A 24,480-nucleotide genomic window follows, 5' to 3' on the forward strand; every position below is an offset into this window, starting at 1 on the left:
GAGAGCAGGAGAAAGGGGCTGAGCTCTGCAACAACCCAGTGGCCCCAGGACCCTGACTGAGCAAGCTGGGATACAAGAAGGCATTAGGAGCTTGAGAGAGGGGCAGAGCAGCTCTGCACTACAGCCAGCCACGCCACGGATGCTCAACATGGGACAGGGCAGAGCCTGGAACTGCTCCTCCACCATCCAGTCCTGCAGTGAAGCGGCCCAGGAGCAAAGTAGGAGGCTGACAGAGAACCACAGCCCCTCAAAAAAACCACCTCTTTTCTGGGCAGCACGCATCAATACACAGGAGTGAGACCGGTGGGCTCTGGCAATCCTCACCCTTCACAGTCAAGGTGCTGGCTGAATCCACCCATAGGAAAAATGGGACCATTTACACCAAACAGGGAACTGGGCCTTCACGCTGCATTGCAGGGAGCCTCTCTGCCAGGCACTGCACAGGCTCTAAAGACCATGCAGTGGTCTGTAAGCACTTCAAGCTGGACTCTGTGTGCAGGGTGCCCCAGGCATGCCAGAACCACCAGGTACCCCATGTGCTGGGTGCTGTAGAGTCACACTGTGCCGGAACCCTGGGGCTGGGGCCCACTTTGGATAACACACCACAGGAAGTGGCAGGGGACTGCAATCATGTCCCTGCAGCTACCCCCTGTCCCCAAAGGCCAGCAAGCACTCAGGGGCTGGACAAGGCAGCACCGGTTATGGTGTCCAAACCGATCCAGCCCAGCGCTCGTCGTGGGAGGCCCCGCTGCCTCCACCAGCGGGAAGGCAGCCCCCAGTTCCCGCCGGGCACCGGGCGGATGGCAAACACAGCATGGAATTTGCACGGCTAAAAGTTAAATACAACACACACACGGATTTTGTCAGAGGCCCTGGCACGGCTGCCTTCGCGGGATCCGATTAACGGGGAAATAAAAGGGCCAGAGAACCCACGCAGCAGTGTGAGCAGATGCCCTATAAAAACCAAATCCATGGTAATCAAGGGGAGCGAAAGGTACATTTAAAAAAACAAAAAACCCACCCTGGAAACAAAGGAGCTGGGCTTTGTGGCTTCCCTGGGAGGGCTGTGGAATTAATGGGGAAGAGCACATGTGTTTGATAATCTTTATATGGCAAAAGACCCATCTTTCAAATATGTCACAAATTCATATTAATCACCTTCCTATTGCCTTCTGTGGCGCAGCTATTCCAGTTGCCTTGGGCAAAATTGGGAACTGTCTGGTTAAAAAAAATGTTTTACATTATAATTTACAAGAGCTTACAAGTCTAGTTTCTTTTAATGGAAAGAACGATTAAAAAAAAAAAAGGAGAGGTCTATATATACACCCTGGTATATATACACTATATATATTAAAATATATATATAAAAGACAGATATTGTAACTCCATCTGGAAAGAGAGAATGTTTGATCTTAACAATGTAACTTCTAGCTTTCAAACAGGCTCAGAAAACAAGAAGTCAGCAGGAGTTCAGATAAAGGAAGCTTAAAAGTCAAATAATTCTGACTCTGAACCCGAGACTTCTTAGACTCAAGGTCCTTTCCTTTACCCATTAATGGGCTGACTTGTGAGCTCAGGAACAAAGTGCTGCAATGTGAGGATTTCTGAGAGTCACTCATTACAGATCACTGAGTGGAGTCTGAGTTGCGGAAATCAAAGGATCCAATCTGGAGTAACTGGCTGAACTTCTGCTTGGAACTAATTTGTTCTGAGTTCGGCTCACCTTTCACCTCCCAAAGGCCCCGAGTAAAGCCCCTACCAGGGTCAGCAGCAGACGGCACTGGGGGGATCCCAGCTCGGCTTTAATGGTCAGCAACGGGAGCGCAGTGCCTTGGGGAGGGCGGACAGGCAGCCAGGGCAGCTGGGATGCGGTGGACACGGTGAGGCAGAACAGTGCCCAGCTTCCCACTGCCCCACAGGTTCTCACTTCCATGACCTCCCCTAACACCCTGCTGAGATGCACCCATCCCCACTGCTGGATAAGGGGGATGGAGGCAGCCAGATGTTGCCACAAACAGTATCTCAAGACCCCATTGTGCCTTTGCCCATCCGTTCCAATCTCTAGGAAGGAATCCAGGCATGCCAGGCAGGGCTAAGGAGTCAGGACTCCTTAGTCCTATTCCTGGCTTTGCCACTCACTCCCTCCAACATCTGGAGCAAGATACTTCTCTCTAGGGAAGCAAATCTGGCTTCAGGAGAGCAGCTGGTTTGGAGGCTAAACTAATCCATGCTTAATCCAACATGTGGAGTGCCATGGATGGACAGTGCTAGACAGCACAAAGGGATTCTTCAACCCAGAGGAATTTGAAGCAGGGAGATTAGATGATTCCCCCAAGGGCCCCCAGCAACTCAGTGGCAAAGCAACACACTTGAACTGGGGAGCTCAAGGCTTGCGTGGCAGTGTTAAACCTGGTGAGAGGAAGGGCAAGGTGTTGCCCATCTCGTGTAGGGATAACCCCAAAACCAGGACAAACATCCACACATCTCGTCAGCCAGCACCTACCCCAGCTCTTCTCAGAGCTGACCCCAATCCATTTATCTTCCAGAGGCCAATTTTAGCCATGATGCTGAGTGACAGGCACTGGGAAGGCTCCTGCCGGTTGTGGGCAGGGCCGGGAGCATCATCAACACATGGGCTCCACTCAGGTCAGCTTACCATTGGAAGAACTGGTTCTGGGTCACAGGCTGCTTGTCTCTGCCACTGCCACACTGGCCGGGTTCAGGGCAAGCACAGTGCCAGGCCCTGCTTGGCTCTCCAAACATACTTGAGCCAGGCAGAACATGGTACAGCGGCCCCATTCCGCTCCTCTCCAAGACACCCCTCCAGCTGGGATGTAATTTCCCCCCCCCTCAAAAGGTAGCATAAAATGGTCACAGTGTGAATGTGCTTGACCTTTTGTCTTGGACTAATCTAATTGTGTCGTCTTTGTGTAATCAGCCGGTAAAGGTCAGTGCTGTATTTAACATGGGGGCCCTTTAGGTACTGAATTTGCCTTGCAGTGAATTAACTTGATTATATTTCTTTCAAATATGTCAGAGACCAGGTCAGTTTAACCCTCTCTGTGCTGCCTGGGCCCACCCCTTTGTTTCCAATTCAAGGAGGTGGCACTGAGGAACAATGTGGTCAGAAACACACACCTGGGCTCCCTCCTCCTGCAGCCACAGCCACCACCACCACCACCTCTTCCAGCTTCCCAACAAGCAAAGTCTCAAGGGAGAGCAAGAGTGTTGTGAATCAGCCCGAAAAGTTTTCAATCCAGGACACTCGGGACCGCAGGGAAGGGTGAGATTTCAGACTGAATGCAGTAAGGGGGGGGGAAAAAACTCAGAAGACTCCTTTGCAAACATGAACCTGTCTCAGTGGAACGCTTCCTTATGACTCCATATTGTCACAATCAAATAGGACATTACTCAAGTCCAGACTAAGGTGTCACCTCTGCCGATTAGGTGTTCTCAATATCCTGCAATACATTATACAGTTTAGAAAGTAAAGGTCTGTGCCACTACCAGGGGCAGTATGTCTGAGGCGTCGGGGATGCCACTGTGTGGAGACGGGCAGCTTTTGTCAGGCAGTTCAGCTCAGCTGTGCCAGGGGACTGCACAGAGGGGAAAGCAACCTCAGCTGATCCCCGGCATACCCTTGGCCCTGAGGCAGTGGTGAGGGGCTGGGCAGCCTGCCCGAATGGAGGCAGGGAGGAGAGGCTGGTAATTCACATCCTGCAGAGGTACATGCACAGGACACTGTCACGGGCCTCACAGTGGAAGAACCCCTAGGGTCTGGCTTTCCTTTCACAGCACTGGAAGCAGGGTATAAAAACACCCCTTTGCTCTTCAAACACCTCTCTCCTTCCCAAGCCTCCTGCTTCAGGCAGAACTACTGCTTGATGCCAGGTACTTGGGCAAGTCATGGCTCATCATTTCAAGACTGCTTTCCCCACTCACTTCCCTCTGAGAAACCCTTATGGAGCTGTGTCTAGAAGGAAAATGCCTCAGGCCTGCAGCTGTACTGGAATCACTGCTGCTGCCCTAGGGGAAGCTCTCGTCACCCAAAGCCTTGCTGCTTTGGTCCACGGTGGCACCCACGTCAAGCCATGTGCCTGCATGCAGGATGTAGAAAGCCCTGCCAACCCCACCTGTAGCACCAAGAACACTGTCCAGCACAGGAGACGAGCCCAGAGAGCAGCACTGGGACTTGGGGTAAACAGGCATGCTGTGCTCCCTTGGACGCGCATGCCTGGAGGGAGAGCAGGGCAGCATCCCCAGCGCTTGTCAGGGCATCTGCGTCGGAGACCTGAGTGCTCCCTGTTCTGCCCCCACAACCTTCCTTCTCACCGAGTTGGGGGTCAGTGGTGCTCCTACTACATCAATGATCTGGTCCTTGGTATCTCCCTTGACCTCCTCAATGCCGAGCCCCACCTGGCCATCTGGATGGGCGCCTTCTGCAGTGAGGGGACCAATACTACCAGCTTTGGCCAGGGCCTCATAGCGGTGCCGTAACATCTGCAGCTCATATTCGCAGTTGGCAAAGGCTTGCTTCAGCTCATACAGCAGCACCAGGTCACTCCGCAGCTCATTGAACATCTGCACAATCTCCTCTGTGGGCATCGGGTTGAGATCTAGGGAGAAAAAAAGGGTTCTGTTAAATACCCAGACCTGCAACCCTACAACAGAAGATCCCTAGAAAGGTCCTGGCTGCCTATTCACTTCCACAAAGAAACACCAGGAGCCCTGCTCCCATCACATGGATTCCAAGGCACAGCAGGGCTGGAGCACCAGAAAGCCCTCAAGATACCTGTGTTTTGTAAGGCAGGAGTGGGGAGTCAGGAACCCCTCCTTACTCTCAGAGAAAGTGAGCTCTAAAAAGCACTCAGATCCTTCCCCAAGGCTTCCCTAGCAAGCAAAGATGGTAACTCCTTTAGTTTTAAATCAGGAAGGGAAAACCACCCTGGTTGAACCATTTCATCAGCCACAGGAGGCCTTCAGAACTGCAGTGTCTCTGAGACAACATATCAAGCCATAAATCAGCTGGCCCAAAAAACTAACATGAGTTAACAGAAGTCAGTGCTGGAAGCAGGCTCGGGAATCTCTTTTAGATCACCAATAAGGTCATGGTTTGGGGTTTTTCCTTCTTTTTTAATTTTTCTGTGTTTAAAAATCCCCCCCTAGCCACAGTGGGGGGAAAAGGTGTCCAGTCAAGGGGCACAGCATGCTGGGACCTGTGATACCTGCAAACTGTACCCACCGCATGGAGGGCAGCAGCTAGCCATGGGCTGCGCTTCTTTCCCTCTAGCTACGAGTGGGTATTGTACCTGTTAAGTGAACCCTTCTTTCTGCTGCTAAGACACTGGAGTTCAAGAGTGAGGGCTGTGTGTTTACTCGCCCTTCGGCAGAGATGCTCCAGATTTTCACACAGCATGCAACCTATAAAGGGGGGATGAACAGTCCCGGATGCATTTTGGACTTGCCACCGTGAGCAGTAAATTAAGAGGAAACGAAGCTTGAAAGCAAGACAGGGCAGCCCTGAACAATGTGTGTGCCGTGGTCACTAACACACTTAGAAGTACCTCTCCCTGCAAGGCTGAGATTTGCCTTCCTAATACTGTGCTGCCTCTCTTGCTGGTTAAAAAGGCCCAAACAAGAGAGAAACAAAGGCTCTTTTAAAACATTTTTCTACTGGGAGGAAAAAAAATAAAAAACCCTGTGCATCTTGTTCTGGCTTTTACCCTCTCTTTCTTTTTTTTTAGACACATAAAATATTTTAAAAACCATTCACATACTGTTATTCAAGAAACTGGCTGTATTACTAGGGGAAAAAATAGCCCATCTCGAGAACAAAGGCTAGCTCTGTGTGTCTCTTTCTCTCTCGTGTGCCCCCTTTACTCACCTACTCCGAGTTCCATCAGCATCTGCTCCAGGGCTTTAATCTTCTTCTGTCCCACCGAGCTTGGCAGTTTCATCTGGAACACAAAGGTAACAGAGCCACACAGCTCAGAGATAGCCCTCACTCACAGCCGTCTAGTTCAAAAGGCAAGAGAGCTTTTCTTTTTATAGTGCAGGGGGAACAAAAAAAGAAAGGGAGAGAAAGGAAAATCAAGTGGTAAGAGAGGGAGACAGGGGCTGAAAGTTTTCAGACTAGGTCCGAGGGCAGGTATTGAAAAGCCCGGTCGTGAGGGCTTTTATTTTCCCTCTTGTGTGTGTGCAAGACACGCTGTTTTACAGTTTCCATGTGTCACTGAATTAACAACAAAAGTTCTTCTTGGCTTCAAACCCTCTCCCGCGGTGCCCAGCCCATCAAAGGGCTCATTTACACAGCAGCTAATGTGCAATGCTGCCCTACTTTATTCGCTTTAGCCGGCCTGATTAGACTCATGCGCTAACAGACTCACTTCTCCTTTTACCTGCTGAGCCCCAGACCTGTGGGATTCATTTACAGAGCAGGCTTTGTAACAAAGGGGAGAGACAGAGAGAGCACAGTTACTTGACTGGCGGAAGTGTGAACACACATTTACATCGGAGCTAAGGGGCTAGGTGAGAGAGGAAGCATCAGATGTGAGCTATGAAAGGGAATCGGAGCTGGCCAGGAGAGGAAGAATGCGTACACTTAGCAGGGTCCTTCCTCTGCATTCATTTGGGCTCTAGCAGGAGTCCTAGCTGCTCAGACCAAGCATTTATTAGATTACAAGCAGCACAAACGCAGCTGGCACAATGTATCAGGGAGAGCAGGTTTCCAAGCCCTGCGGATATATCCAAGAACGAATGAAAGCACTTTCCTTCCTCAGCAATGCCAGAGGACAGACCAGGAAAAAAATGATTCTCAACACCACAAACACCTTACTGCACACAGCTGTGGACTGTCCCTTCATATCCAGCCCTGGGAAAGCAAACTTACACCTCCACCCAGGGATCACCATCACCAGCCCAAGCTGCCCGGCAAGTCAGTGATCAGCCAAGAGGTGAGAGCATCCTGCAGCCATCCTGCATGCCACTTACTGAGCAACGGCCCCATCCTTGGCCAAACCAACCACGAGCCTGCAACACTGGGCTGGGAATGACCTGAAGGAGAGCCATTCTTTACTGCACCTTAAAACTGGCCTCGGAGGTGAGCTCACGGGAGGGTACCATAGTCACCTTAGTTCCCTTAAGCCACAGGTTGAAACTCCCAGAAACAGACAGCCCAATGTCAGCCTCCCAAATTAGGCCCATCTTTTCCATGGTGTTCACTGCCCCAACACAAAAACAACAACAGGAGACACCATCTGCAACTTTTTAATCCCTTTGAAGGCAGGAGCACATACCCAAATGGTGAAAGCACTAACTCAGCTGCGGCTGATGTCCCATAAGCAGCTCCACAACCTATGCAGCACCTGCCGGGAAAATCTCCCTTTCCCACAACATCGTTTCAGCCAAGAAACCAGAGTATGGATGCCACAGAGCACCCCAGGGGAATGGGCATTTCACAGTACACAGTAAGTAACACCTAGCCCTTTTGCTAGATATTAGCACCACAATTAAGACCCTGCAAAGGATGGAGAGGACTATCGGAGGAGGATTTCTAAGAAATCAACCTGATCCAGAGGATGCAAAAAAGGAAATGGGAAAGCCTTCCCTCATGCAAATAGTACAGGTGGACTGAAGGGGTATCTGTCCTTTCTTAAATCCTGAGGGTCTCTAGCTTAGAGCTGGGGTTTCTACATAGCAATGAACTTCATACTTTAAAAGCTGAATCTTTACAGTTGACCACAAAATTATTGTCTTAGCAGAAGAAAGGCTGCCAAAGGTATCAGGTATTTGGATTTCAGTCAAGTCTTTGGTACAGAATGTTAACTTGACCAGAACCTTACTAAGGTAGGTTTTCTGAGAAGCTCTATGGCACAGATTCTCTAGAGGCTCTGCTGAAAAGCAGCAGGACAGGGTGGAGCCCTAACACAAGGAACTGGGACAGGAGATGGTCCTGGTTATTTGCTGGGTGCCTTGCTGCATCTAGCAGCAGGATGCCAAGGAAGAAAAGGTCAGTTTGCACAGCTTAGCAGGAGACACAATGGTTAGCCTGGAGCATTAGGAAGACATTCCTGAGAGCAACAGACCTTGGTCCAAAGAACTATTCTGCCACACATGGAATCACACAGAACATTTAAGATAGGCAAGGTGCCCAGTTCTGCTGCAGCTGGGGGATGTATGAGCTGACCTAGTCAGATTGTACTAGCTTTAACTGGCAAAAACATGCTGGATCTCAAACCAGCTTCAGGACCAATGGACAAGAAATAGGAAAAGGTCATGCTTGACTAGGTTAGGTGGACAGACAGGAGGTCTTGTGGTCTCTTTCCTCTGTTGGTTAGAGGAAAAGCATAAGCTCGAAGAACTACTGGCAACACAATTAACCTGGCAAAGCCTTCAGCTGTGATGTTGTGCATGTCCTGCTCACTTCCCACAGGAGTTTGGTCAATGAACACCAAGCCAAGGTCTCCACTGACACTGCTGAAGATTAGAAGATGGAATAGGGAGAGGCAGGACAAATTTAATTTAACTTCAAAGAAAGGAACATAAAAGATGCTCAGGAGTGGGGCTGTGAGTTTAGTTTAAAAACACATCAATTAAGCTTCCTTTTAATTCAGGCAGGATGATCTGGCCAACAAACAGGAAGGCTTCATTGGTTTGTCAAAGCAAGAGTATATTTTAATTTTACCATCATTAAGAAAATGTTATGATTTATGTGGCTGCTGTCAGACTAATATCTTTAGAATTTAGCTGGCTAAGCCAATTCATCTCTAAGACTGATGAAGGCTGATTGCTCTCTATGCAAAATGTATTAAAACTAAATGAGCAGTCTATTACTCAAATGCTGCTGATAATATGTTAGCCAAGGTCCGTTAGCTGGGCTGCCTTGTTGCAGGAGAGAAGCCTTCACACCCTATACAGCTCTGAAAAGCTTACTTCTGCAAGCCCTTCTTTGTTTTGGTTTTTTAAGTAAATGTCCAGAGATGCACCAGAGTGCTGGAAGTGGTGTATCACCTTCCCTCATTCCCAAGGAATATGGCAATCCACAGGGACCACTGGTCCAAGCCAACAGCACAGAGAACAGCTCTCTGGCTCAGGATGCTTGCCCTGGGGTACACAGTTTCTGCAGGCCATGTCTCTATGATAATGAAAACACCACTCAAGGCAATCTTGTTGCTTACACCACAGCACCTGGAAGGTTCTTGGTGTTGTCATGGATCAAGTCCTCTGCAGGGGCTAAGGAAAATTATGTTCCTGGGAGAACTCCAGTGAGCAACCACAGTTTCCGAGGTGAATGGCATTTGCCCTTTTCTTTCCTTCCTTATACTAGACTATTATTGTTATTTATTATCTTTAAAGTCCCCATATAATAATAATACCTGGGAAACAGATTGCTCCCGTCAGAAAACTGATTAGCCTGGATTTTTGAGGTTACTATATTTTGGATGCTCTTCTCCTTTGACAGCCTCTCCCTACAGCCACTTTGCCACACCAGCCTGCACTTATAATTACACCAAAGTCGCTTTTGATTTAAGGACTGTAATCCTTTGTCCTTGCTATAAACAACCTGCATTAAACACATGAACTGTGTGTACCAAGAGAAAAATAAATACAGAACTACAGAAAACTGTGTGAATCAACACCACGAAGCCACAGTTACCAGAGCCTACCTATGGAGAGAGAAGACTTGCCTGGTCCTGGGATACACAGCCTTGGCTGGCATGCACTTGGCCTGAGAGGGATGGAGTACACCAGTACTGACCCAGCCTGCTATCCTCTGGAGGAGGAGGATATTGCTCAGGAATTGGGTTATGAAGCTTAAAGAGATGAACAGAGCATCCACCACACTGTCACAGCAGGGGCTGAGAGACTGGGGGTGAACCTGAGTAATTTGATTTCCATAGAGGGTCTCACTGCAGAGTATCCTTGAGGTTTTGAATGATACAGGATTTATATTTAATGTTTGAGACATTACCCCAACAAAACCTTGCTAATTCACACTAATGACTAGGAGACCTACTGCAAATGAGTTACTAATTGGCAATATTCATTACATGAACAAACATGATAAGAAATAACTGAAGATACAGCCTCCCCAACCAGACTGGGTTAACCTTTGTGGGCCATTCAGTTTTCATGACTTATGCTAAGATTTTTAAGCATAGTTGTAAATGTATTCGAGTATATTTTTGAGGAGTAAAGAAGCCTAAGTAATAGCAGAGCTCGCAACACAGTCCCCTGTTGTGTCTTACAGCATCACCACCTGGCAGGTAGAGACTGTCATGGGGATCTGCACTAGGAATGGGTCTGCAGGATCTACAGACAGATTCAGCATTCATATTTCCATTCCCATGTGTGATTATATCTATGTGGTTGTCTTGAATGTCCTGCTCTTAATTTATCCCTTTCTTCATAAATGCTCTGTTCCTGGTGCTCACAACTTAAAACCAAAGCAAAACAAAACAAAACCATCCCACTTTTGTGCTAGAAGCTTTTGTGTGGTCTACCACCAAAATACAAGAGGTTTAAAATTAACCAGCAGTTATTTGGATATCTCACACATACCCTCCCCAATGCTGCACTTCATTTTAATTCCATTTTGAGACAATCTTTTCTTTAAACTCAGCCTTCCCCAACCCTAAATAATACAACTGTCCTAAAACAACTGATCCTAAAAACTGCACACATCTGACCTGTGTCTGTACAGCTATAAACTGTGGTTTTATGCACCGGCATTGCTGTTCAGCAATATAATACAGCTCACTGACATTGAAAACCACCTTCTTCATGAATTTCGGCAGCAAGAAAACTTTCTCATTAGGCACTTTCTTCGTGGATACCTTTAGAGTACCAAATTGCTTAGTGGGTTTCCAGGAAGGAGTGCTAAAGTTTCAGATGAATAATGTTTCTTGCATTTTCTGTCTGAAGGTCAACCTTTCCCCAGCTGCACGGCTCTGCTCCGCAGCAGCAGAGAGCCTCCACTCCTGCACAGTTTGACTCAAAGAAAGAACCATATTAAGTACTTCAGTCTTAGAGCTCTGGAATTTAAAATACCCCAGCAGAAAATACTCAATTTCTGATATGAAAGTGCACATTTCTGGAAATCTGAAATGCTTAACAGCTCAGAACTAAAGTGCTACAATAGAAGAAAGATGGGAAATTGCAATGGATGTATGCAGAAGTTTCAAACTGCATAGGTATTCTCTGTCTCAATGAACACAGATGCTTCTTCATGCCCCATGCTTACAGCTACAGACCCCATGTCTTACATCAGTGCCTGCTGATCTGCCAAACTAAGGTTTAGGACAAGTAAAAATAAAGAATCATACTGCTATGCCATCTCTGCTATGCTCTGCAACACATTAAACACAGTGATCACTCTGGGATGGCACATGACCATCCACTTGCTTCATCAATGAGGCTTAATGCTAAATAAACCAATCTTTCAAGAAGAATCTATTTCTACATTAACTTATGTAAATGGTTATTTCAGGGTTTATTTAGACTGAAGTTAGACATAGCTCACAAATTCCCAAATCAGTTGTGCAAAAATATAAATTCTGTCCTTGAATCTTCCTAGTAAATTAAACCAGTTTTACTTGTTAGAGGAATATACCTAGTGAAAGCTTTGTCAAGGATGAGAGAAGCCAACAGATCCCAGAGAAGCACTGCACTCGAAGGTATGAAAGTAGCAGCTCACTGATCCTATAAACATTAATGCCTCGTTATGCATCTATAGCACTGATTTCAGGGATAAAACTAATACTTCCTGAAGAAGCCATCAGCATCAATGGCTCAGCCTGATGGGTTTTCACCAGCACAGGTAACAAGGTCTTCAGGGTTTTTATACTCTCCCACCCTTTGCCCCCAAGGAAGGGTGTATAGATTGCTTTGACCCAGCACAAGTGGCCTAAATGAGAATGACTTGGAATCCACACAAACGACAGCTGATAACCTGGAAAGAGTCAGCTTTATCCCAGTTTGACACACAGGTTGACAAGGAACAAGACATCCGAGAAGATAAGAAGAATTCACACCTTGCCAGGACTGCCTGCCATTTAGAAGATTGTAATCTTCTGGCAAGCAAAGTATTATCTGCCACTTATCAATCCAACATTTCCTTGCCCTTAAACACATTTTGCTTTAAGTATAGTGCAAGCCTGTAAAACAAATGCAAAAGGACTACAGAAAATGTTTGTGTAGGGAAAAATAGTAAAATTCATGGTGCTGAACAAAGAACCACATAGGATATTTTTACTGGAGGGTGTTTTATGTTAAAAGCACATTACCAGTTGACAGGGTAGTATTTTGCTTTAGGAGATCTGCAGATTCCCAGATAGTCCTACCCCTGCCTCTTGCTACCGACAAAGAAACCAAGCTGAGACCTGTAGAGGTAGCTGCAGGAAATGGAAAGGGCTGCAGCCTCTGAGCTGCATTTGACAAACAGGTCAAGAGCGAAAAAGAGTGTGCTGTGATTGCAGGGAAGGCACTATGATAGGCCACACGAGGGGGAACTCCAAGGACAGCTTCACATAGTACAAGAACATTACTTAAACTTCTAGATCAGACACAAATCCAAAAACCTGTAGCACAACAGTCTAGTCTTGAATTGATGCTGCTTTTCTCTTAAATAATTTAACTGAAAGTACACTTACACAATTACAAAAATACACAGTGACTAATTTCATTCCAATCATTATATTGGTTATGCTAATGAAAGAAAGAAGTAACATTGGGTGCTCTGCCCAAGTTACATACAATGAAATTACCTGATGAATGACACCTAAGACTGTCACAATGGGCACACAAAGGTAGTAAAAGCTTCTCAAATCAGTCCAGGACTGGTAGACAAAAGGTCCCTGTGGCCTTGTACTGCACAGACACTGGTACCTGATGGTTCAAAAGAAGCAGCAGCACAGAGTGTCCTTTCCAGAATGACAACTTTAAAAGACTTCATCACTGTATCCAGAGTGCTGTCTTTATACCCAAGAGCCTGATAAAGGCTTTCGTCCAGATGCAATCCCACACCAAAGAACTCCACAAAAAAACTTGATGCATGAATTTTCTTTCAGCAATTTAACATGAACTGCCTTTCAGTTTAGCTGAGAATGAGAACAGTGGAAGAGAAGTGTTGGATTCACCTTCTCTAGTTCATTCAAGATTTTGTATCCTGTGCTGTTCTCTTTTAAAATAAATACTCCAATGTTTTCATCTTATTTCACTTTCTACAATCAGGAGTTTGATTAGGAAATGCACCAGCACTCTCTTGGCCCTAATTAAAGGGCATGTTATACAACAAATGGATGGCAATGCCACAACATGAATTCAATCCAGCCTGCATCATTTGTTCATAACTTCTATTCACAGAAATGAGACTACTAGTTTCCTTCCACACCGCTGTTGGGCTCCCCATGGAAATTACTCTCTTCCACTCCCTTGCAGAGTGCAAAACATACAACGTTGCTAATGAAAAATTGCTAGCAGAAGCAATGGGCACATCTCAGCCAACTAATCCATGGGATGTTCAGATCTGAAACATAAACTTTCCTACCTAATAAGGGTGTGCTGATCTCCATCAGATTGATGCCAGGATGCCTTGGAGTGCAATCAATACAAAACAAATAAATAATTAATTGCTCCAAGTAATTAAGTTTATCAAATCCAAATAAAAATAACTGATATTTTATGGAACTGCTTCCAAAGCTGAACCTCTGAAGGAACAGTATCGATCACAGGAGGACAGACAGATGTTTCACATGGTCAGAGCCGATGAGGTCTGATTTGCACTAATGACAGGGAAGGAACAGAGCCAACAGCCTCCAACGCAGAGTAAACAGTCGGCGTGCTTGGCCATTTAATTGTGGGTCAGATCAAATGTGAAGAATAAACATGTCTAAACACATACATACAACCCCATCTTCCTCTAGAAATATCATTCACCTTGGTGCTGCAGTAAGCACTCAGTTCCCACTTCAAGAAAGAAAAACATAGAAAAGAACTCACACACATGCATCCCCCCAACAACCACAGTAAATTCTTACTCATAAATCAGTGCTAAAAAATGCTCAGCAGGCTAGTAAATATTTAAAAGCTGGTGAGTGTGAATATTTGAATCAATGGGTACTAAAGCTGTACTTGTAATTTTCCTTCCTCTACTTTTCTAATTGGTCTGACTGGCAAATTGTCTACAAGATCCCAGTTAGCTGATGGAATCAGGCTGCTGCCTGGAAGCCTTTTTTGAGGGGAGATGTCCAGCTTGGAATGACTAAACTGGAGCATCCCTTAGTCCTTTCTGTAGACTGAGATCTCTACAAACTCCTTTTCACCCTGGAGTTTTGTTTTGTTTCCAGATGAGACATCACTCAATCGATTCTCTTCCAGTTCTTTTGTTTCCAAACCCATGACAACAGAGCAAGGACACAGACATACACCTCAACGTTCAGGAGTGGAGACAAAGATCCACCCTTTTCCATCCATCATCTTCTTAAAAGCACTGCTGCAGCAATAAACAGCTTTAACAGAATCATAACTTAAAATTTCCATATAAGACAGAGAGAAGATGAGAAACTTAAAATACACGGATGTTAAGTATGCCAAAGCCAACACAACGAAGTCAAAGGTTAAACTTAAAAGAAAGCTGAACATGGCAAGGTACAGGAACACTGTGGTGAATTCAAAACAAACTCAGTTCTGCCCTACAAAAGCAACACCATACCTAGATCACAAACATGTGGTTATTGTTGGTTTGTCTGGGTCCTGGAAAACATTCAAGTTCAACAGCTGCCATTTTCCTTTCCTTCAGGCAGATGCTCAGCTAAGCTTTGCTTCCTCATAGCTCTCTGCTTTCTCTTTAGTCTCTTCCTCTCCTTTCCCTGTTCAAATTCCCTACCCATCTCTCATTTCCTCTGGCTTTTTGGCTGTCTGCCCTCCCAGCTGAGCAGATCTGGTATAACAGGAAGTTTTCCAGAAGTAACGCTTAGGATTAATAATATATTTCTGCTGTTATTTTCATAAGTTTTACTAACAGCAAAGGCAAAGGTCTAAAATTCCTTTTGAAGAAACTCATGAAAGGCTTACCCCCTTCCTAAACATCTACTACTGTCTCCTGCTCTCAGTAGCACCAAGACAATGCACTGTCTTGAATTAAGACAGAGCTTTTCATATTGCCCAGCTTCTTACTGCCTTAGAGAAACTTGCAGTCTGTGCTGTCAGGAGGCAGAGGGGAAATCCCATGCAGAGCAAGGGCACAGGGGCTGTGCCCTTCTTTGCCTGTGGCCACAGTCCCATGGAGAACAACGGGAGACTGAAGCCATTGTGATAGAAGGCAGCTTGTCAAACTGAACTCACTGGAGAAGATTACTCTTCAGCATCTGCTGAAGGAGAAACTTTCAGTTATGAAGAATAATAGCCCTAAATGGCTATTAATCCTGGAGGGCAGAGGGAAAGATCTTCAAATTCAGACTATGCATAAGATTTTGTAAGCTTTAACAACAGGGAGAATTTGAAAAGCCTGTGCTATTGTTATGAAAACTACTGGGAACAAATCAAGTTGAATACAGAATGCAGTTGAATACAGTCCTTTTCTTCAAGGACTTATTTCTATAAATTAATTTTAACTCACGTTTTCAGCCTAATTGTAAATCCTCAGGGAAAAAATATCTCTAATCAAAGAGTTAAGTGCTAATATCCTGGGGATGATATGGTACATTTTTCACACATGACAGAGGTTGAGTCCCTGATCTCGGTGCAAAATCCAACTTTGCCTAACTATGAAGGCGTAAAGTACAAAATAAAGGAGGACAATAGAAGCCTCTAGGTGAGGAACCCTTTAGGTCCTCAGGCAAAAGAACTTACCGCAGGGCAGGATGTCGAAAGCCTTTAGGAAATCATTTTCCAGTGTGCTCAGGGCAAAACAACTTAGGCTGGATGTTGCCAGAGTACAAGTTTCCAGCACAGCATCCCAATTCCTTGTTTAGTCCTAGTCAGCTCCTGCCTTTATCAATTCCATACCACTGGTGTGTAGAGGGTTTGACACATAAATCCACCATCAAAATAATTTGGATTAGCATGGATTACCAGCTATACCACTTAGCACTTCAGCACCTCTTACCAATTCAAAAGGCCCATACTGACCTCATATGGTTAATTCTCCCCATCACCCACATGTGAAGAAAGTGAGTCTATTAGCTCCTGTTTTAAGAACAGGGAAGACTTGAATAAGGAAGCCAGGTGACTGGCTAAAAGCGACAAATGAATTCTTTTGCTGAGCTGGAGGCAGGTTTCACATTTCCAAGCAACAAAGTGTTGGTTTTTTTCACCTGGATCAGTGATTTGCAATCTTTTTCAATTCACAAACCACTGGTACTTCTAATAACAGCATTTATACCCTTAAAAATTTCAAGCAGAGCATAGAGAGTTGCTCTAGGTCATCCCAGGAGCTTAGATACCACAGCCTGAAAGTTGCTGAATCAGGCTGCCATGCCTCAGCTTATCACTGCATTTTGTGGGCATTGAAGAGAAGCATGTAACACCCATTTTCACAAATGGCTGGGATGTGAATTGCGTGTTTGGCAAACCTTGCTCAGCTTCTCTTCCAGAGGGGGTAAAAATAGGAGAAAAGATCAACCACTACTTATCAGTTTTCTAAATCCCAAAGCAATCTCTATAAATTATTCTATTTATCTTAGTGCAGGAGAACGTATTTGCCATGTCTCCATAAATCTCAACACATGCACTGCAGTCTTTCATGTCACTTGCCTCTGACTTCCTCAAGGCTGTAGCCCCTCACTCAAACAGGTAGCCTGCAGATGGTGGCACTTGTACACTAAGGGGGTCCCCCAGGAGGGACCTTGCTGAGGCATATGTCTTCTAATGTGCATATGCACCCGTATGGTGAAGCAGCATGATCCCAAACACATTCCTAATAACAGCCCCAGGGCATTCCCAGCAAGATCTGAAACTATTCTGACATCAAAAGTACACCCCATAAAAGTCTTTAAAAGCAACCTAGAAAATTACTATGCCAAGTGAGTGTGCTGGGCAAGGAACCTACTTCTCCACCTTTGCTACAATAAAGCAACTAAGGATTATTTTATTTGGCTAGGGAAATTAAAAAATAGCAAAAATAAACATTTATACTGGGCAAACAGGATTTGCCTATCAAAACCCCTCTAAAAATACTCAGCCAGCCAGGCAGGTTTAACATACTCAGTATCCCAAACCCTGTCGCTAAGAGACAGGCATCTACATTTATCTTACTGATGAAACAACAAGAAAGTTATTTCCCAGGGATATCTCTGCAGCAGAATGAACAAAGGGGCTTTTTCCCAAAATATTTTCTGAAGATAATAGAAACAGGAAGGCAAAAATTGTGTTCATGTGTCTTCTTTTTTTCTAGACACAACTCGAACATCCAGCTCTTAAAAGCACCTCTCATCTATTAACACATGTGCTCTATGAGGCTTATTACATTTAGCTATGAGCTCTGTTCAGACTAGACAGCTCCATTTGGGTCTGTAATGTCTAACCACAGAGCAGGAACACCAGTAACAAACACCAGCAAGCTCAGGTGCCCCTTCAAGGCAATGAGCTGGCTTCCTCACAGCCTGCATTCCAGGTTTCTGAGACTCCACATTTATGGAATTCCTTTCTTATTTTAGAGGCAAGAACTTGACTGTCTGTAGCTATAAAAGGAGAACAGATGAGGAGACAGACAGGCAGACTGAAAAACATTAACCAAGGTCCCAAGGGACCAGGACAACAGCCTACCCTCTGGCTTCGTAGTGTGACACCTGCAGATTTGAAGTCAGGAAACTTGATGCCAGCAGTCTCAGGAACAGCCTGAAAGAGATGGAAACAGGATGTGTTGATGGAGGAAACACAAGATTTCATATAGACTATCTGTAGGGGAAACATTGTTTCCTATGACAGAGAAGCACCTGCCATGGCCACATGTCAGAGCTGAGGCAAGAGGAAAATCCCAAGCAATGGGATTCAGTGGGAAAATCCCAAGGAATTCACTGAGAAAAAATTCTCCAAGGTATCTTTGGAAAGCTCAAGCATTTTCGTTGGGTTGGTTTAAATGCACTGCTCTACACAGACCTCAAACCCATCCAACACAAGCATAAATTTTAAATGCTACTCTTTATACTAACTCATGCATATTTGCACAATATCATCCTTATCTAACTCAGGCCCATTTCACTGATCAAAACAGCTCAGGACTTCCCCAAATCTTGCCTTTTGACAGAAAGTCCTCTAAGGAACGAGCTGAGAAACCTCTGATCTGTACAGACATGAGCCCACTAATGAGGATGTAAGGACTGCACCTCTCCAGGGAGGCCTTCTGTTCATACACCTTTTGCCATTTGTTCACTCGTTAGACACTTTTCTTTATTCCCCACTAAACATTTACGCATAGCAGTACAAGGTAGCAAACTTCTAACGCTGCTGCTGCTAGACAGTAGAGCATTTAGCTGCATTTCAACAAAACGAAGAAAAACATAAACCACATTCCTTAAAAATCTGTGCTGCTGAGCAAAGCACAAGGTGAAAAAACTTCTAAATGATTAAAGCAGTTGGTCTGCAGGGGCCTGTGCACTGAATAGTGTGGGGTCCCCTGAATGGGTCAGCGATACTCACGATTCAATCTAAGAATAGCCACAGCCTTTGCAAAACGTATGTTCAATCACACTTTTCCAAAAGGAAGAGTCACCTCAAACCTCCCAATCTCTTTGGATAGAGTGCTTGCCTTGCTGCTCCCACATTTCTCTGCAGAGAGGCTCTTTGTCCATTTCAGACAGCACTGAGACAACCAGGGCTGCCCGAAGATCACACAAGATGCTGAAGGACAGTGACTCAATTCCTCAAGTTCCCTGCCAATGACTCTCACATCTCTATCAGCTATCTCTGTGTCTTGGTCTTGAGGTGGCACTTTGCAAACTGCTCTGCGTGGCCAGGCATTAAGGATCTTTTTCAGTTATCCTTGGTCAGTCCCGTAAACAGAAGCTTCAGGAAGAGCCTTCTAGACACGACCAAGGTGGAAAAAGTATTCTGTAACTACCAGCAGGGTTCATGAATTTGTAGGGATCACTTTGATCTTTGGTAGGATTGTAGCCTCCCTGCTTGGATTATGAGATGCAAAGGCAGCTGCAATCAAAAAACAATCCTCTCTGCTTCCTTTGGATGAAGGCTGGCTTTCAGACTCCCCGAACTCTGCCCCCCAGCCTGTTGCTGAACACCCTGACACAAGCAGTGAGGGTAAATCAGCATTGTTGGCTTAGCCAAGACATCTCTGACTGCACTCAGCGCATAAGCAATTAAATGGGTTCTTCTGCCTTGCGTGCCTGTACATGCTGTAAACGCTTCAACCTCAATTGACTCTTTGGTAAATGATTTTCCTTTGTTGAAATGATGCTGATGCAGCTCCCGATTCAAATTCTTAGTTAAAATGCAATTTTTTTCCTAACATTTCCCGGCTATAGTTGGTAATTGACTCCTAATGGACTCTGTCATGGTTGAAATGATGCTAGTGCAACAACAGAAACTGCTTCTCTGCCCACCCTGGTGTTCCTATCCACTATATGCCTGCAGACAGGCACCAGCCAGCATTTAGGGCTGGACTCCCTCACCTTGGCATCCTCAGCATCTTTCCAGCCTCATTCTCCATCACCACCCTTTCTTCATTACCACCACTACCAAGCTGCTTTCTTCAGAGGGGTATACACCAGCCATGGCTGAGCTTTATCATATCAACCCTGAAGGGAATTCAATGCACAAGGTGCCCAGTGATATTATATTAATTACACTGAGGGGCAGGGGGGAACCAAAACAATGCTTTGAGGAAGTGGTGTCCATTAGGCACCCTTCATCAAAATAACTGTCTAGTATTCTCTGCTTCCCTTCCCGCTATGCATAGACCCTTTCAGAGGACAATGACACAAGTGCTCTCTGTTCACAACATGGAGGGACAGGAATTCCTATGGACTCATTGGAAATATCTGAGATTTTTTAACAGCCCTTTTCTACTGAAGGGCTGAATTTGTTCAGTCCACACTGTCCTCTTTCCGGAAATGGAAACTGAGGCAACACCAATTGTGAATTGAAACCTATATTCTGGGCTCCTTAGACTTTAGCTCAGCTTAAGGAGAAATAAGAAGCAATAGCTACCAGAGTACAAGAGTCCCAAAGCAAGGCTGCTCTGATCACAGCTGAGGATCAGGAGAGGGGCATGTACTGAGCTTGGGAGACACTGCTGAGACCCAGAAGTGGGAAAGAAAAGGGAAACATGGACTAGAAAAACAAGGCAGGTGAAAGACAATGGGTTGATGGGACAACCCTCCACAGCAGTACCAAAATACACTTGGGAAAAGCAAGGGAGACAGATATTTCTCCCTGCCATGAGGCATGAATGGCTGGCAATATTTCATCCTATTTTTCAGAGAGGGAAGGGGAAAAAGGATTTAAACCAGCATTTTTCAAATGGGAGACAGAGTGCACACCAGAGGACTCTGACAATGGCTGCCTTAGACCAATCTGCCCTCAAAAGACATAACAAAAAAAGCATCTGCCAGAAGGCAGCCAGCAGCTACTCCCCCTAGAAGAGCTGAGGGCTTGATCCCAGTAGGGCTGCTGAAGGAAAACGTTGCCCAGCCAAAGCATAAGCAGGGAAAAGGGGAAAAGAGGAAAAAAAATGAAAGAAAAAAAGACAAAAAAAAAAAAAAAAAAAAAGAGAGAAAAGGAGAAATGTTTACAGGCTTTTCTGTCTCCTTCTTCTGTGGCAGCTTCTTCTTGGGAGCCTTGCGCTCGGCGCGCCTCTGCTCAGTGGTGGTGTCAGCAGCTGTGATGAGCTTCTGCAGGTCTTGAGTTCTCTTCTCTCTCTCTTTCTTCCTGGTTTCGATTTTGCGGAGCTCCTGGATGAGGTATTCTTCTTCTGCCACCTGCAGACCAGAACACGTAAAGGCAATCAGAGCAGCAGAGGAGGCCCAGCAAGGTAAGGGGGCCATCTACCGATAACAGCTCAGCTCTGGGCCAGCCTGAGAATTACCAAGTTCCCCTGCCTAATGTCTTGGATTTGCAGAGCACATCATGCTCCATAGCCTTCCCCTGCATCCATGGTAATGTCAGGCTACAAACTGGCAGGTACTGTATCACAACATCCAAGATGTACACTTCAGCAGCATCCATAAATGATTAATCTCATCGCCAGACAGAGAGATCAAGAGCACAGATAGAAGGGTAAAAATGCTCAAATACACTGTAGTTGCAAATAGAGTGTTGTGAAAAGCTGGCTCCCCCTCCCAGACCTACCATGTAGAACCTACAGCAGATATGCCTAATATCAGCACACCTGTCAACATGGGAAGGACAAGCATGCCCATGGCAGGGGGGTTGGAACTAGACGATCTCAAGGTCCTTTCCAACCCTAACTATTCTATGATTCTATGAAGCAGAGTTGTCACACATATGAAGCTCTCATTAAGACAGACCTGCTAACAGAAAGAGACACTCTCCCCCAGCCTCTGAGGAACACACAGTTCCTTAACTCTGATGGGACCATTACATGGCTTCAACAAACAGGAGAACTAAACATGTAGAATCACAATCTCTGATGCTTTCTGTAAGATTTTTACTCTCCAAGGAAGTAATCCTCTTCCCATGGGACTCAGGGATTCATAAGAACATTGATCTGCAAAATAATTCTATTCAGAGAACTAATACAGTGTTACAGAGAAGGTGTTGGCAGTTGCCAGAGACCATAACCCCTCATCCTCACCATAACCCTCTCCCTTGTATAGTCAGATTTCTCAGTTATCGTCTTTTTGCATCCCTTAAAATGACGCAAACCCAACAACAAAGTTGCTTCTTTCTTGCCCATTCTTTCCCTTTCCCATACTATTTCATCTACCTACTGATTCAACTTAACATAAATTTTCTTGAGCAGAGATGCTCTCCTTCCCAAGTTACCTGCTCTGGTGTCCTATTGTATAGCCTTTCCAGTTGTTCTTTCCTTCGCCTCTCATGGCCAGCATCAAAGACTGGGATTTTCAGGTCTGTGCCTGGAGCCGCACGAATATTAGCCAGCTTGGCACAGATGTGATAGTATCGTTCCTTCAGGTCCTCCACTGACCTTTTCTGTGGAAGACATCACAGGAGGACAATATTATGGAAGAACCAAGCAAAACCTTGTGCAGTAGCCAGCCAAGGATCCCTGGCTGAAGGACATCAGGTAGGGTAAAGATAGTGCCTGGAAGAAAGACCAGCAGGGAGCCTGGCCAGTCCCAGTGAACAACCACATGGAAGGGAGAGTTTCTCAGTCCTCTCAACTGCTCCAGACAATGGCCATTCAAGCCATAACCAAGAAGGTGTCAGCTGCCACAACTCTTTGCCCATTGATACATGGAATCTAAGCTGTGTTCCCTCACTCCAAGCACCAAAGGTGTTTGGGCTGCTCAGCTGGGCAACCTCTTGTTATCTGACTATGCTACGGGCTCCCCACATGAGCATTTCAGAGGGCACCACAAAGTTCCAGCATTTGGAGCTGTTCTGTAGGAGTCACAACATTCTCCCCTGTCACCAGCAGACATGGAACCAGCAACTACAGGAGATTTATGACCATGAAACCAGTGCTGCATCTTCAGACCACTGATGGCCCCTGCTTCACAGGAGAGATGACAGAAACATGCACCAGGCCAGGAGCAGCACCAAAGAAATATCACAATCCCTGGGCACCACCAGCAGATCCTTCTCCCAGGACCTAGCCTATAATCTAGGACACCTATCCTGCTCAGCTAAACAATCTCCGGAGCTGCCTCACCTTCCAGGAACAATGAGTTATTCTCCTGGCAGGGCAAACCTTCTAACTTTCTAATAAAACACAACAGGGAATGAGCACAAGTCACAGTGGATTTAATTACAAACAAAGCAAGCAGCAATGCCCTGTGCTGGAAATTCAATATTCCCTGCTGCCAATAATTCATTATTTCTCCCTAATTAAGTTGATATAAAGGGTAATTTGGTCTTTGCAGTGCAGCAAGCCCTGCACGTGCCATCACAGCAGGTTGCTAGCAGCACCTTGGCCCCTGGGACTCACCTTGAACTGCTGGTGATCATAGCGGTCGTGAATCACCACGAAGCGCAGATCGAAACGCCGAGCCAGATCAAAGAGGTGGTCTGTCTCAGCTTTGGTCCACGCATCATCATGGAGATACATCTGGTATTCCTGCTCCGAGTAGACAGGTACCTGCACTGCCTATGCAGAGAAAATTAAAACATGGTAGCTTTCTTGCAGTTCTTCTCACTGCCAGCTGGTAAGGGCCGAGATATTTGAGCCAAGAACACGAGGAGGGCACCAACAGGAGAGGGCTGCCAGGACCCTGAGCAATGGGCCCTGGTAGGAAACATGACAAGCAGGCAGAGAACTTGATAAGGAGCAATGTGTGATCTTAGGGCCACAAACAACATTCTGGGAAGCCTATCAGGAAATACTGCCTGGGAGGCTGAAACCTATTTCAGGTGGCTGACATAAGGAGAGGTCAGCAACCCACATCCTGACTATAGGTTTCAAACTTATCAGGCTAACATGACAGTGAACCAAAGGTTCAGCCGGCCTCTCTGCATTCCTCCCATATAGCAGCACCAACACCTTGACATAAACTGCTTTGACAGCCAACTCTACTTGGTCTGGGGCACGCTTACTTACACAAGAAGAACAGGAAAGGCAAGGAGCAGTAGTCCCTAGCCTTTAGAACACCTTCTGCTTTGACACACAACCCATTTCTTTCATGTTTGGTGCAGACAACGCCATGAAGATCTGAAAGGCTGGGTACTGTACAACTGAGGGCCATAAACTTGGCAAACAACTTTGTCCCTCCTTTCCTCATCCACCCTTTCTCCAGCAGAGCCACAGGGCCAAAACACAGTTCAGCTTTCACAAGTGTCTCAGGTGTCTAAAAGGCCAAACCCACACCACTGCCCCAACCCTGGAATTGCTTTGCAAGGCCTCTATCCAGAACACAAGAGTCACAAGTACTAAAGCAGCAATAAAAATACTTACTGTATTAGGGGAAGTTTTAGCACATGGTAAAGCAAAAGTACCACCAAGCCTGTGCTTTCCTCCCTTTCACCCTCCCATCACTCCTGCAGAGGAACTGTGCTCGGACTGAGGAGGTCCTGCTTCCACCAGAAAACACTGTGTGCATGTGAGCAGCACACGTGTCAATAACACTATGCCCCCTGAGTCCTACACCAGAAAAGTCCTCCTCATGAACTCCATACAGCTCTGAGGAGAATTTCTGAGCCTTCAATAACAACCTCTTCAGGTCTACTGCCTTTCTTCCATCACTTAGACACAGAAGCTTAGATTTGAAGCATATCTCTTGGGGAGGCACTGCACCTCAACCTTCCAGTACCACTTCCACCAGGAGAAAAGCCTGACTAAACACCATAAGGATGTCCTATGTACGTCATGAAAAACAGAATTATTTT

At 45.8% G+C, this 24,480-nt stretch overlaps 1 protein-coding gene across 6 annotated transcripts in view; it reads right to left on the reverse strand.

Annotated features, from left to right (window-relative positions):
• Nucleotides 1–121: 121 nt before the first annotated feature.
• DMAP1 (DNA methyltransferase 1 associated protein 1) overlaps nucleotides 122–24,480 on the reverse strand; it is a 38,074-nt gene continuing 13,715 nt past the window's right edge. For 5 of the 6 annotated variants that reach the window (XM_080622725.1, XM_080622727.1, XM_080622724.1 and 2 more), the window contains 6 exons: nucleotides 23,087–23,245; nucleotides 21,961–22,128; nucleotides 20,748–20,933; nucleotides 17,764–17,835; nucleotides 5,885–5,957; nucleotides 124–4,616 (listed from right to left, as the gene is read on the reverse strand). In XM_080622725.1, coding sequence (XP_080478851.1) covers nucleotides 4,270–4,616; nucleotides 5,885–5,957; nucleotides 17,764–17,835; nucleotides 20,748–20,933; nucleotides 21,961–22,128; nucleotides 23,087–23,245 — 1,005 coding nt within the window. In that variant the 3' untranslated portion in view covers nucleotides 124–4,269. Of the gene's footprint in view, nucleotides 4,617–5,884; nucleotides 5,958–17,763; nucleotides 17,836–20,747; nucleotides 20,934–21,960; nucleotides 22,129–23,086; nucleotides 23,246–24,480 lie in introns of all 6 variants that reach the window. The other variant, XM_080622729.1, reaches the window with a different exon arrangement.

Source organism: Psittacula echo (assembly GCF_963264785.1).
Source record: "Psittacula echo genome assembly, chromosome: 7".
Classification (NCBI taxonomy): Eukaryota; Metazoa; Chordata; class Aves; order Psittaciformes; family Psittacidae; genus Psittacula; species Psittacula echo.